The sequence below is a fragment of the Symphodus melops genome (assembly GCF_947650265.1).
Source record: "Symphodus melops genome assembly, chromosome: 20".
NCBI lineage: Eukaryota > Metazoa > Chordata > Actinopteri > Labriformes > Labridae > Symphodus > Symphodus melops.
In genome coordinates, this window is record NC_136710.1 from 6,816,427 (window position 1) to 6,828,520 (window position 12,094).

Consider the following 12,094-nt stretch of genomic DNA (forward strand, 5'->3'; position numbering starts at 1 on the left):
TGGTTGTAAGTCTTTTACTGTTTATTGATTATTAATATTGTGACACTGAGCTTAGCATGGTAGTGGAAGCCATTTTTGTATTTTTAAACATTTTGAAGAGATGGTAATTCTGGATAGGCGCGAGGAGTTTACTGTGAGGGCTTTTTTATTTTAGAGACCAAAGAAGCAGAGGGTTGATGGAACTTGAAGGCTAAGCCATTCACTTGCCCATCGACCTTCTCCTGAGAAAACTCATGCTTTGTACTTTTACTGCAGATTACACAGTTACACAGCAAATTGTTGAATTAAAATGATATGGTATCACACTGGCTTAAAATAGAAAGTACTTCTCTTAGCCTTTCCTGTATCCACCCCTGAGCTCTTTTGGATTTTCTTTGTAAACTGGATATGGGAGATAGTGTAGTTGGTTAGTTCAAGATATCTCAAATCTAAATTGCAAATATTATTGAAGCTATAGAGGTGAGCTATTTCTGTTGCATTGTTTTCTCCTATTTTTCTCTATGGGACTCATGGTAAGTTCTTCCCTTTGATTTAAATTTAGAGATAAGACTTTGTAGGCTTCAGGTTTAAATGTTACACTCCTACCCTTCAGCTGCTCAACAGTCAGTTGTGTTATTTCACAGACTGAGGCAAAGTGCAATGTAATGATGGGAGATACAGTTTTGTTACATTGTTATGTACAATGAAACCTAATCCAGCATGTGATTGTGTCACATACCAAAAAAAACTGCTTTAACTGAGAGATGAGTTTTAATCATAGAGGAGGCGGGACATCTTTGATTGACAGTCACCATGGTTACTCATTACACCTTGCTGCACATTGAACAAGAGGAGAAAGAGCTGACGTCACTTCAAATAGCAGACATGGAAATCAATGCATAGAAATAAATAATTGTAGGCTACTGTTTTAAAAGTGTTTAAAACCGAGGTCATGTACCTCGTCCCCTTCATTTAAATTGGTCAAAAGCTCTCAAACAATCAGACACAGACGCATGACTTGTGAATCGTGGATCTGTTTATTTCACTGAGAGCAGTTATGTTATACCAGAGGCTAATTCAACATTCTTCTGTGGACAAACAAAACACTGAGCACTTACATCATGTGTTCAAATAAAAAGGACGTGTTTAGGCTTTATAAACAGGATGAGTGTATGTATCTGAACAGACAGCTGTATTTTGTATACATAATAGATGTGTGTAACGAAAAGTAATCACTGGAATTAGAAAGTTTAGACTGAATTTTAATCCGATTTTAGTAGCTACCTTTACTTAATTCTGATATTTTAAAATACTTTTATTTTGAAACGTCATATCAGATTGTCTTGACGTGCCCTCTTTTCAACCGTCCACCTCTTTGAACGGAGCCTTGACTTTTCCTTTCTGAAGTGGAGGCTGGCGATAGAAATCGTACAACTTTGGATCTGCTGCTTCAGTTCGAATTTGTAAGTCTATTTTCCTCTTCTATCATGAACTTACAGACGAATATATATCGTTTGCTCAAGAGAAATTGATTTATTTCTGTAGAGTTAGACAGCCATTTTTCTTGCCATCTAATCAATGTTTATTTTATATTAGGCCCATCATAATTGTCGCTTGATAAAAATTATATTCTATAAACCATATGTGGGGCGACCAGTTTACTAGGCTTACTAGTCTAAAACTAACTAGTGAACATGTCTCATGCTTTGTGACTTCTAAGTTCACTTTGGTTTTCTACCTTGGATGAGGAAGTAGTCTACTCTTTATAGCACCTTGTCTGCTGGTGAACTTTGTGCCATGATATCATTAGTAGCCTGCTAGTAATTGTAGGTCCAGAGTGCTCTTAACTTTTATGTCTAAATTCAATTACCATCATCCCATGCAACTTTTATCAAACAGTACAGAAGATAAAGGAGTTTTCAAGTAGCAGAAGGAACTTATTCCATGCTGTTTGCTGTACTGCTTATTTTCTGTTGAGTTGTACTATAGTCTTCTGGTTTATGAATATAATGCCATCAGATTAAGATTTTCCATCAAATAAAAAGATAGTAGGCAGAATGTCTTCAAGCTTTACAGTGCAATTAAGAACTCTTCTTGTGAAATGACATGTAATCTAGTTTTGGCTCTGTAAAACTTTAATATGGCACCAAATGTTTTGACACTATTCATATTTTTTTCCTTTTCATTTTATTCACAGTTATTCTGATGCAGAGAAATGAATGTGTCCATGCAGCTGCAATTGCCTCCTGCCCCAACAGAAACACATCCTATAATACAGTGTATCATTGACAATGATCTTGAGGAGCTGAAAAAAATACTCAAGGACAACATTGATCAAGTTTATCCATGCAAGGAGTGTAATGATTATATAACACCTCTGATCGCTGCTGTCATTTACCACAAGAGGAACATTTGTACTTACCTTTTGGAGAGGGGTGCAAACCCAAATCTTCTTTCCGCAAAGGGCCTCGCATCTTTGCATTATGTCTCACTGTCAAAAGCACCACTTCTTTTTGTGGAAAAATTGCTTCAAGCAAAAGCTGATCCAAATGGATTAAATCTACAACAACTCACACCGCTGCATACTGCCGTCATCGAAGACAGAGAAGATGTCTTTACAGCGCTCATTGATGCTGGTGCAGTGGTTGCAATGTTTCCGATAATGTATCCTGAAAGAGGCACTCACGATAAACAACTATCAAAGATGATGAACAAGGTTGCATCAAAAGGACATGATTTATGCACTAAAATGAAGCCTTTTGTAGACTTGGTATGTGCTGTGGAAAAGAATCGACCAGAAGAAGTGTTTAAGACCTTTGACCGTCACATGCTACTGGAGGATCCTCAAACCCATCTGACCATCATTGAGACACTTTTTAATGTAGTGGGACTACATAAGAAAAAGTACCAACATGGAAGTATCAAATGGTTGAAGGTCAATGTGGACGCCTACATTGCAGATATAGTCAAACGCCTTCCAAACATTTTATTGGGTTGGGCACATCAAGCAATTCTTTGTTTGAGTACAGTTTTGTGTACTGTTGGAGAGATACCAAATGAGCAAGCATGTTCTATTATCCCACAACTACTGGAACAGCTTGGCTCAGGAAAAACCCCTGATGAAATTAATCTTATTTTGAAAACACTTTATGTGATAACACAGAAAGCAGAAGGTAAAAACAGCTGGGAGTCTGACTTTATCGAGAAGATTTGCAGAACAATAGTTCCCTTTGTGCATGAAAAACACTCCTCTGAAACGAGAGCCTTCACATACGGCATTTTTGGGAACTTGGTCCTAGTTGAGAAGGCAGTTAGCATCATAACATCAGCAGGGATAACTTCAGTGCCTGATGACATAGTGACATCTGCCGAGATGCAAATGCTAAAAGATCTTAAAGACGCGCTCAAACGATTGAAAACCCATCTGAGCAAATTAAACTCAGAACGTGAAGCCTTACCTGGATCCAAGAAGAAGAAGAAGAAAAAGAAAAAAAAGATTTCAGAGTCAGAAAAACAAGGAGGCCCAAATGATGCTGAAGTTCACACTAGTTCAAATGGAGAAGCAGCAGCTGAGCGACACCCCGTCAGCACCACTGTTACAACAATAAAAGACAGATGGCGTCCAGTCAGCAAGAGATGGAGAGACAAATTGGAGAAGCTCTTGAGCTCTGATGGAAGTAAAATAATCAGAATTGGAAGCATGATTTATGTGAATCAAGAAGAATTTCGCATAGCGAAGGGAAGTGATGGTACACAAGTCTTCTTGGGGTTAAGAGATGATGGCACTGAAGTTGCTGTCAAAAAAATGCTCATCAGTAACTATCGAGTGCTGAAGAATGAAGAAGGATTTCTACGACTTCCGGAGCTTGATCATCCATTTATCGTGCGATATATGGACATGGCGGAGGATGACAACTTTGGATATCTTGGTCTTCAACTTTGTGAAAGAATACATCACCACCAATAGAGAGTGTGATCTGAATATGAAGAAGAAACTTGTCTCTATGTTCCTCGAGAGTTTAAGGGTGCTTCATTGTCAAAACTCTCCAATTCTCCACCGAGATATCAAACCACAAAATGTTTTTATTGGTAAGAAGAATTTAAGATATTTTGAGTTCACACTCGAACTACCAAGGCAGTCATTTTGACTGTTTTGAAACGTCAAAATTTGAAACGTCATAACTTGCTTTTAAAAAAACCTATGCACCAATTGGACTCTGACTTTTCCTAAATGTGTGTATATTTCATTCTAACGTTTTATCATTACAGTTTGAAAACACAGATGAGATATCAGTAAAACTACCAAGAACTACCATAGGCAGTCAAATTGACGGCATGCTTTTTACAGGGAGTGTAATTTGCTGCATTTTTCCGCTCTTTTTCCTGCTCTGTTGTTGAGTTTGTTCTTTATGTTCTGTGAAGCTAAAACGTAGTTTTGTTTAACTCTAAAGCCAAGAGAGACAAAAATGACAAGTAAAAAGAGAATGACAGCTATGGAGGCTTTAGCCTCGCTTCAGAGCCTTGATGAGGAAGATTCCGACGGAGGAGCAGGTTCAGAGAGCGATGTCTCTTGGTGTAAATAAATACAATAAATAAAACACTCAATCATTATAGTTTTCATTTAATGTTCCGATGTATATTTACCTATTCCACCAATTAATTCTGAGGTCTTTTTATTGATAATGCAAATTATGTGCGAGCAGTCCAAATGACTGCTAATTGTAGTTCTAGTAGTTGTGGAATTCTGGTAGATCGAGTGTTAATGGATGAAATTTTGAAAAAGTCAACAGTTTTCAAATACCAAATTATCACATAACTTGATTTTTCTCACAGACGTTAATGGGCGAGCAAGATTAGCTGATTTTGGCATCAGTAGACGGTTACCCAAAGGCCAAACAACACACCGCACAGGGACTGCTGGAACAAAGTGCTGGAAGGCCAAGGAGACCTTAGAAGAAGACACTGACATACCATACAAGTCCAACACTGATGTCCAGGCAAGTTTTTGTCACTCAGATGTATTTGATGATTTTAAAAATCACTTTCCTAAATGAGTCTGTTTACTTTCTTAAGGTGGCAGGGATGCTGATATATTATATCCTCTCTGGGGGACACCATCCTTTCGGTGACATATCCTTTAAGTGTGAGAACAACATTTATGAAGGGAAGTACACGTTGGACCATGTTCAAGATGTGGTGGCAAAGGATCTCATTGAGTGGATGATCAACGAAGAGCCAAGGAAGAGACCGAAAGTTGAAGAATGCTTGAGTCATCCTTTCTTTTGGGAGTCAGTCAAGTAAGAAAGAAACGCTGATTAAATGATAGAATTATTTATTTGAATTCCTGTAAAGCAATTATTGATTTCTGCTTAAAGACAATTCTACTTATTTGGTTGGTCTACAAATTTGGTCAAATGTCAAATACCTCTATATTTACTGATTAAAATGACAAAATGATGAATATTGACATACACTCTGATGACAGGTTCCACTTTCAGACCCATCTAAGAGGTATTAAAAGTGTTTTTCTCCTGAGTATAAAAGGTCCATCAACAGTGGCCGAAGGCTAAGCAAGTTAAATGTTGATCTCCCCAGCAACATTTCTCGTTAACGAATCAGATGCCTGAACTGACTCTTTATAATGTGAACAATATGTGATGGATATTGGATAGAAAATTGTAGACATATTTGCGGCCTAACCAAATTTGTGGGCCAACCATTGGAAATATCACCAAAACATTAGTAGGCTATTGGATGAGAACAGGATGGTTTTTCATAATTGCCATTAAACGTTTTTTTCTGAATTTTATTCTTTTAGGAGAGTAGAATATTTGAGAAAGATCGGAAACAAGGACGAAGTGGCAAAATATAAAAATGCTGATCCAGAATTAATTTCTTCTCTGGAAAAACATGCTGCAGACGGATCCTTCAAAAAGTGGAAAGATCAGGTAACTGCAATGATTTTCATTTGGAACGTCACTTGTTGTACCTTTTATAAATGTCAATGTTTTCATCAGTACAATTATAACTCGCATTTTGTGTTATAGTTTCCTGAAGAACTGGTCAGGAAAGTGGAGGGTAAGAAGAAAGTCTACTCAGAAAACATTCTGGGGCTGCTGCGCTTCATTCGAAACCTCCATGAGCACTAGTAAGTTTGAACCAGTCATCAGAAAAATGATGTTCTTATTGTGTTTTTCCATCGATTCCTTCCCTCTTTCTCCATGTCTACATTGACCTACATCACACCTTTCAACATGGCAACATCAATTCTTTTCTTGTTTGTCATGGCTAAATGCAACAATGATTCATATCCATTGACAACACTAATTAGATACCTGAATTTTGAGTGTGTCATTGTCTTCAAACTGTCACAACCTCGGTCAAAAGTTCCAAAATATAAGATACATTTTTTACAAACAATATTTTATTTGAAGCTGGCTTTTCAGTTCTTTTAAATTCTTCACACAAACATGGGTAAGAAACAGTCTTTGGTTGAAATTGCCACAAATACTAATCATATTGAAAATGAACATGACCTCATTCACCTCAAGGTCAGGAAATATTTCCATAGTAGTAAACTATCATTGTCATTGTTTGTCATTGATAGTACGAATCTCTTTGTATTCGTTCAATTTGGGTTCACTCTGTAGAAATGATCTTGATGTCAGCAGACTACAATCTCTTCTGAGTAGCTATGACCATACTTGAAGAAACGTAAATCATGTGGAATGTCTCTGAAGCAAAATGTACTGACTCCATATAGAGGAATCTAAGGTTGGAAGGAATTTATGACGTATGTTGTGAACTGTATTTAACGGATGCACAGAGATCATTAAAGTTGTCTATTCTACAGCTTACGCTAAGTAAGAGTGTTTCCTGTCGGACTCCCAATTGGGTTATGCCGTCTTCTATCATCCAGTCTGTTTTCTAGATTCAACATTAGGGAGATTAGGTTAAACCCCTTACAATAATACAGTGTAATGTCTCTATTTACAGTGAAGAGGATGCCGCCACACTTGATCTGCTGTCAATGTTTCCTGATCTGTTTGGAAGTGTTTATGTATCTGCAAAAAGCCAAGGGTGGAACACAAACCCGTCCCATAAAAAAATGTTTCAAACAGAAGAGTCTCCAAGAGACAACATCACCAGCAGATCTGCAACACCACCCTCAAACCCTGATCAACTTGTCAGGTTACCCATTCAAGAAACTCAACAAGTATCCTCAAAGCCAACTGAAAAAGTGACACCAGACTCATCATCCTCGTGATTCCAGTTTAGCGAGTTCTTGACTCAGATGTAAAGTAGGCCTGCTGTCACCAAGTGGATTTGAAAAAACTGCTGCCTTTAGCAATACAACCTGTTGCTGTATGCTTTGAAGTCATGACAGCAAATCTCACACATTATGTTTTCTTTTGTTTTGTTTTTTTCCAAGTGCACTTCATAAAGGGTCTCATTTTGGGGGTGCTTCTTTTGCTGATAGACATGTTTATCTATAGGACTGCTTTTATATCTATACTTTTGATCTATTTGTTGTAAACCTCTAGATGTTGTTGAAAGATCCCAGATGATTCACTTCACCACACCGGTCTGAAGCAAGGGAGACTGCTCATCGTCAACAGCTGAAAGCTCGGCTGACACTTTTACCCCCTCACAGGAGAATTTCCACTCAAGCTGAGTTCAGGCTGTATTTAGCTAATCACAATAGTCATATTTTAACTTTTATAAACTTTATCATAAAAAGTTGATATGTATTACATGCATAATGTGTGCTTATAACATTGTAAGGAGTGTCATATTATTATGTGTTACAATTGTTGGCGGTCATAAAAGTGCAGGCTGTAAATCTTATTGGGGGTACTGGACTGCTCACATAGTGGGGTGCGTACAAGTGCCCTGTTAGAGATAAGGGAGTGTCCTGCAGCTGCATGAGAAACACACATATAACCATATATGTCTTGTTTTTGCTACATTATTTTTGACGTAACCCAAAATGTATATTGAAATTTTCATGACGTAAATGTTGAGAGTCAACCATAGTATATAGGAGGGAAGAACAAGCTTCTCTCTGTTTCGGTCTTCCTTTTTGGGACTTGACTTTTGCTCTACACTTGTTCTGCACCTGTGATCAACTGATTTATATTCTCTTTTATTTAGCTCTAGTCACTCACTGTGAGAATAGCACTCTTTTGTAGGATTTGTATTATTTTGTAATCTCTGTGTTTAATCAATTGTGTTATTATAAAATAAAAGGTAACCTTCCATTGTAAGGACTTTCCAACAAAAACCCTTTTCCTTTTAGATCTTATATTTTTCTCTTGTTGGACCATGATGGACCAAAGGGATAGAGGACTATCCCCATTGTTCCAATACCAGAGAGGAAACTAGGACCCAAGGAGAGTCCCCTTCAGGTAACGGCTGCGAAGGAGGCCTTTCCAGTATTAACAGCCTATGATCTGACCATAGAGGGGAATGACTTCAAAACTGTAATAACTCAATAACTTTAAAGGTATAAAAGCTGAATAAACTGTGTATTTCTTTAACCGCTCCTAATAACTAATAGTGATGTTCTAGTTCAAGGCAGCAGCGATATCTTTATGAAAGGCAGTTATTGGTCCTCCTGACGAGATTCACACTCGGCCCAGACCAAGCAATCAAAGTGAGGCAGGGTAGAAGTTTCAAGGTCAAGTAGTACATAAGAGCAACAAACTAGGATATTAAAATAATTCCTGAAAATGCCAACTGCTTAGCCGAGATCCCCGCGCTCTCGCAACAATGTTGGAGGTGTGTTTTTTATATAATAAGAAGACGTGTATCTTTTTCACAAAGAAACACAGAAACCAATGTCATTGTAAAACGTAGTGATTGTAATTAGACAAGAGGCCATGGTAACAGATAACAACAAAAAAAGAATACAGTATGCAATCTTTACCACATGCCGATTCTTTTGTAAGAACTTGTTTAATGCATATTGAATGTTACTCCCAAAATACACTGCAAATTTAATCGTTTGATTTTCAAAATAAATGTTTAAAAGTATGGTTGTAAGTCTTTTACTGTTTATTGATTATTAATATTGTGACACTGAGCTTTGCATGGTAGTGGAAGCCATTTTTGTATTTTTAAACATTTTGAAGAGACGGTAATTCTGGATAGGAGCGAGGAGTTTACTGTGAGGGCTTTTTGTTTTTTAGAGACCAAAGAAGCAGAGGGTTGATGGAACTTGAAGGCTAAGCCATTCACTTGCCCATCGACCTTCTCCTGAGAAAACTCATTCTTTGTACTTTACTGCAGATTACACAGTTACACAGTTACACAGCAAATTGTTGAATTAAAATGATATGGTATCACACTGGCTTAAAATAGAAAGTACTTCTCTTAGCCTTTCCTGTATCCACCTCTAACCTCTTTTGAATTATCTTTGTAAACTGGATATGGGAGATAGTGTAGTTGGTTAGTTCAAGATATCTCAAATCTAAATTGCAAATATTATTGAAGCTATAGAGGTGAGCTCTTTCTGTTGCATTGTTTTCTCCTATTTTTCTCTATGGGACTCATGGTAGGTAAGTTCTTCCCTTTGATTTAAATTCAGAGATAAGACTTTGTAGGCTTCAGGTTTAAATGTTACACTCCTACCCTTCAGCTGCTCAACAGTCAGTTTTGTTATTTCACAGACTGAGGCAAAGTGCAACGTAATGATGGGAGATACAGTTTTGTTACATTGTTATGTACAATGAAACCTAATCCAGCATGTGATTGTGTCACATACCAAAAAAACTGCTTTAACTGAGAGATGAGTTTTAATCATAGAGGAGGCGGGACATCTTTGATTGACAGTCACCATGGTTACTCATTCACACCTTGCTGCACATTGAACAAGAGGAGAAAGAGCTGACGTCACTTCAAATAGCAGACATGGAAATCAATGCATAGAAATAAATAATTGTAGGCTACTGTTTTAAAAGTGTTTAAAACCGAGGTCATGTACCTCGTCCCCTTCATTTAAATTGGTCAAAAGCTCTCAAACAATCAGACAGAGACGCATGACTTGTGAATCGTGGATCTGTTTATTTCACTGAGAGCAGTTATGTTATACCAGAGGCTAATTCAACATTCTTCTGTGGACAAACAAAACACTGAGCACTTACATCATGTGTTCAAATAAAAAGGACGCGTTTAGGCTTTATAAACAGGATGAGTGTATGTATCTGAACAGACAGCTGTATTTTGTATACAGAATAGATGTGTGTAACGAAAAGTAATCACTGGAAATAGAAAGTTTAGACTGAATTTTAATCCGATTTTAAGGACTTTTATTTTGAAACGTAATATCAGATTGTCTTGACATTTCCTCTTTTCAACCGTCCACCTCTTGAACGGAGCCTTGACTTTTCCTTTCTGAAGTGGAGACTGGTGATAGAAATCGTACAACTTTGGATCTGCTGCTTTAGTTCGACTTTGTAAGTCTATTTTCCTCTTCTATCATAAACTTACAGACGAATATATATCGTTTGCTCAAGAGAAATTGATTTATTTCTGTAGAGTTAGACAGCCATTTTTCTTGCCATCTAATCAATGTTTATTTTTTATTAGGCCCATCATAATTGTCGCTTGATAAAAATTATATTCTATAAACCATATGTGGGGCGACCAGTTTACTAGGCTTACTAGTCTAAAACTAACTAGTGAACATGTCTCATGCTTTGTGACTTCTAAGTTCACTTTGGTTTTCTCCCTTGAATGAGGAAGTAGTCTACTCTTCATAGCACCTTGTCTGCTGGTGAAGTTTGTGCCATGATATCATTAGTAGCCGACTAGTAATTGTAGGTCCAGAGTGCTCTTAACTTTTATGTCTAAATTCAATTACCATCAACCCATGCAACTTTTATCAAACAGTACAGAAGTTAAAGGAGTTTTCTAGACTCATAATAAACGTATTCCACCTACAGGCGTTACCTCACTTCCTGTTGAGTTGTACTTTAACCTTATGGTTTATTGCCATCAGATTAAAATTATCCTTGTGAAAAGATAATAAAAAAGATACAAAGAGAGCAGGCAGAATTTATTCAGAGCTTCACAGTGCACTGAAGAAAATACTCACAAACTCAAATATAAACTTAACTCTCAATCTCGAGCACAGTTTTGGCTGTTGATTAAAACTTCAAAATGGCCCCCAATGTTTTGACACTACTCATATAATATTTTTCATTTCATCCACAGTTACTCTGATGCAGAAAAATGAGTGTCTTAATGCAGCCTGTCGTCCTGACAGAATCACATCCAATAATACAGTGTATAATTGAGAACGATCTTGAGGAGCTGAAAAAAATACTCAAGGACAACATTGATCAAGCTTATCCATGCAAGGAGTGTAATGATCATATAACACCTCTGATCGCTGCTGTCATTTACCACAAGAGGAACATTTGTACTTACCTTTTGGAGAGGGGTGCAAACCCAAATCTTCTTTCCGCAAAGGGCCTCACATCTTTGCATTATGTCTCACTGTCAAAAGCACCACTTCTTTTTGTGGAAAAATTGCTTCAAGCAAAAGCTGATCCAAATGTATCAAATGTACAACAACTCACATCGCTGCATACTGCCGTCATGAAAGACAGAGAAGATGTCTTTACAGCGCTCATTGATGCTGGTGCAGTGGTGACATTGTTACTGATCACTTATCGTGAAAGTAGCACCTGCAATAAACAACTATCAAAGATGATTAACAAGCTTGCATCAAAAGGACATGATTTATGCACTAAAATCAAGCCTTTTGTAGATTTGGAATGTGCGAGTTTGGAAAAGAATCAACCAGAAGACGTGTTGAAGACCTTTGACAGTCACATGCTGCTGGAGCATCCTCAAACCCATCTGACCATGATTGAGACACTTTTTTTTGCAAGCGGACCACATAAGAAAAAGTACCAACAAGGAATCATCAAATGGCTGAAGGTCAATGTGGACGCCTACATTGCAGATGTAGTCAAACGCCTTCCAAACATTTTACAGGGTTTCGCACCAATGGCAATTCTTTGTTTGTATTCAGTTTTGTGTACTGTTGAAGAGATAACAAATGAGCAAGCATGTTCTATTATCCCACAACTACTAGAACTGCTTG

At 37.4% G+C, this 12,094-nt stretch overlaps 1 protein-coding gene and 1 long non-coding RNA gene across 2 annotated transcripts; both read left to right on the plus strand.

Annotated features, from left to right (window-relative positions):
- Positions 1–1,358: 1,358 nt before the first annotated feature.
- On the plus strand, positions 1,359–2,529 carry LOC306841850. Its single transcript, XR_013781592.1, has 2 exons — positions 1,359–1,442; positions 2,177–2,529. It is a non-coding gene; the product is annotated as an uncharacterized lncRNA (long non-coding RNA).
- A 1,674-nt stretch (positions 2,530–4,203) lies between these two features.
- On the plus strand, positions 4,204–8,263 carry LOC306841849 (uncharacterized protein). The gene is made up of 5 exons (XM_079371862.1): positions 4,204–4,976; positions 5,053–5,276; positions 5,798–5,927; positions 6,027–6,127; positions 6,976–8,263. Exons 2-5 carry the CDS (start codon positions 5,062–5,064, stop codon positions 7,244–7,246), a joined length of 717 nt encoding a protein of 238 aa, XP_079227988.1. The 5' UTR covers positions 4,204–4,976; positions 5,053–5,061; the 3' UTR covers positions 7,247–8,263.
- The last annotated feature ends 3,831 nt before the right edge of the window (positions 8,264–12,094 follow it).

Coding starts and splice junctions, on each gene's coding strand:
- LOC306841849 (XM_079371862.1), top strand. CDS start 5,062: ATGCTGATATATTATATCCTCTCTGGGGGACACCATCCTTTCGGTGAC. Junction 5,277..5,797: donor TTCTTTTGGGAGTCAGTCAA/GTAAGAAAGAAA, acceptor TTATTCTTTTAG/GAGAGTAGAATATTTGAGAA. Junction 5,928..6,026: donor TCAAAAAGTGGAAAGATCAG/GTAACTGCAATG, acceptor TTTGTGTTATAG/TTTCCTGAAGAACTGGTCAG.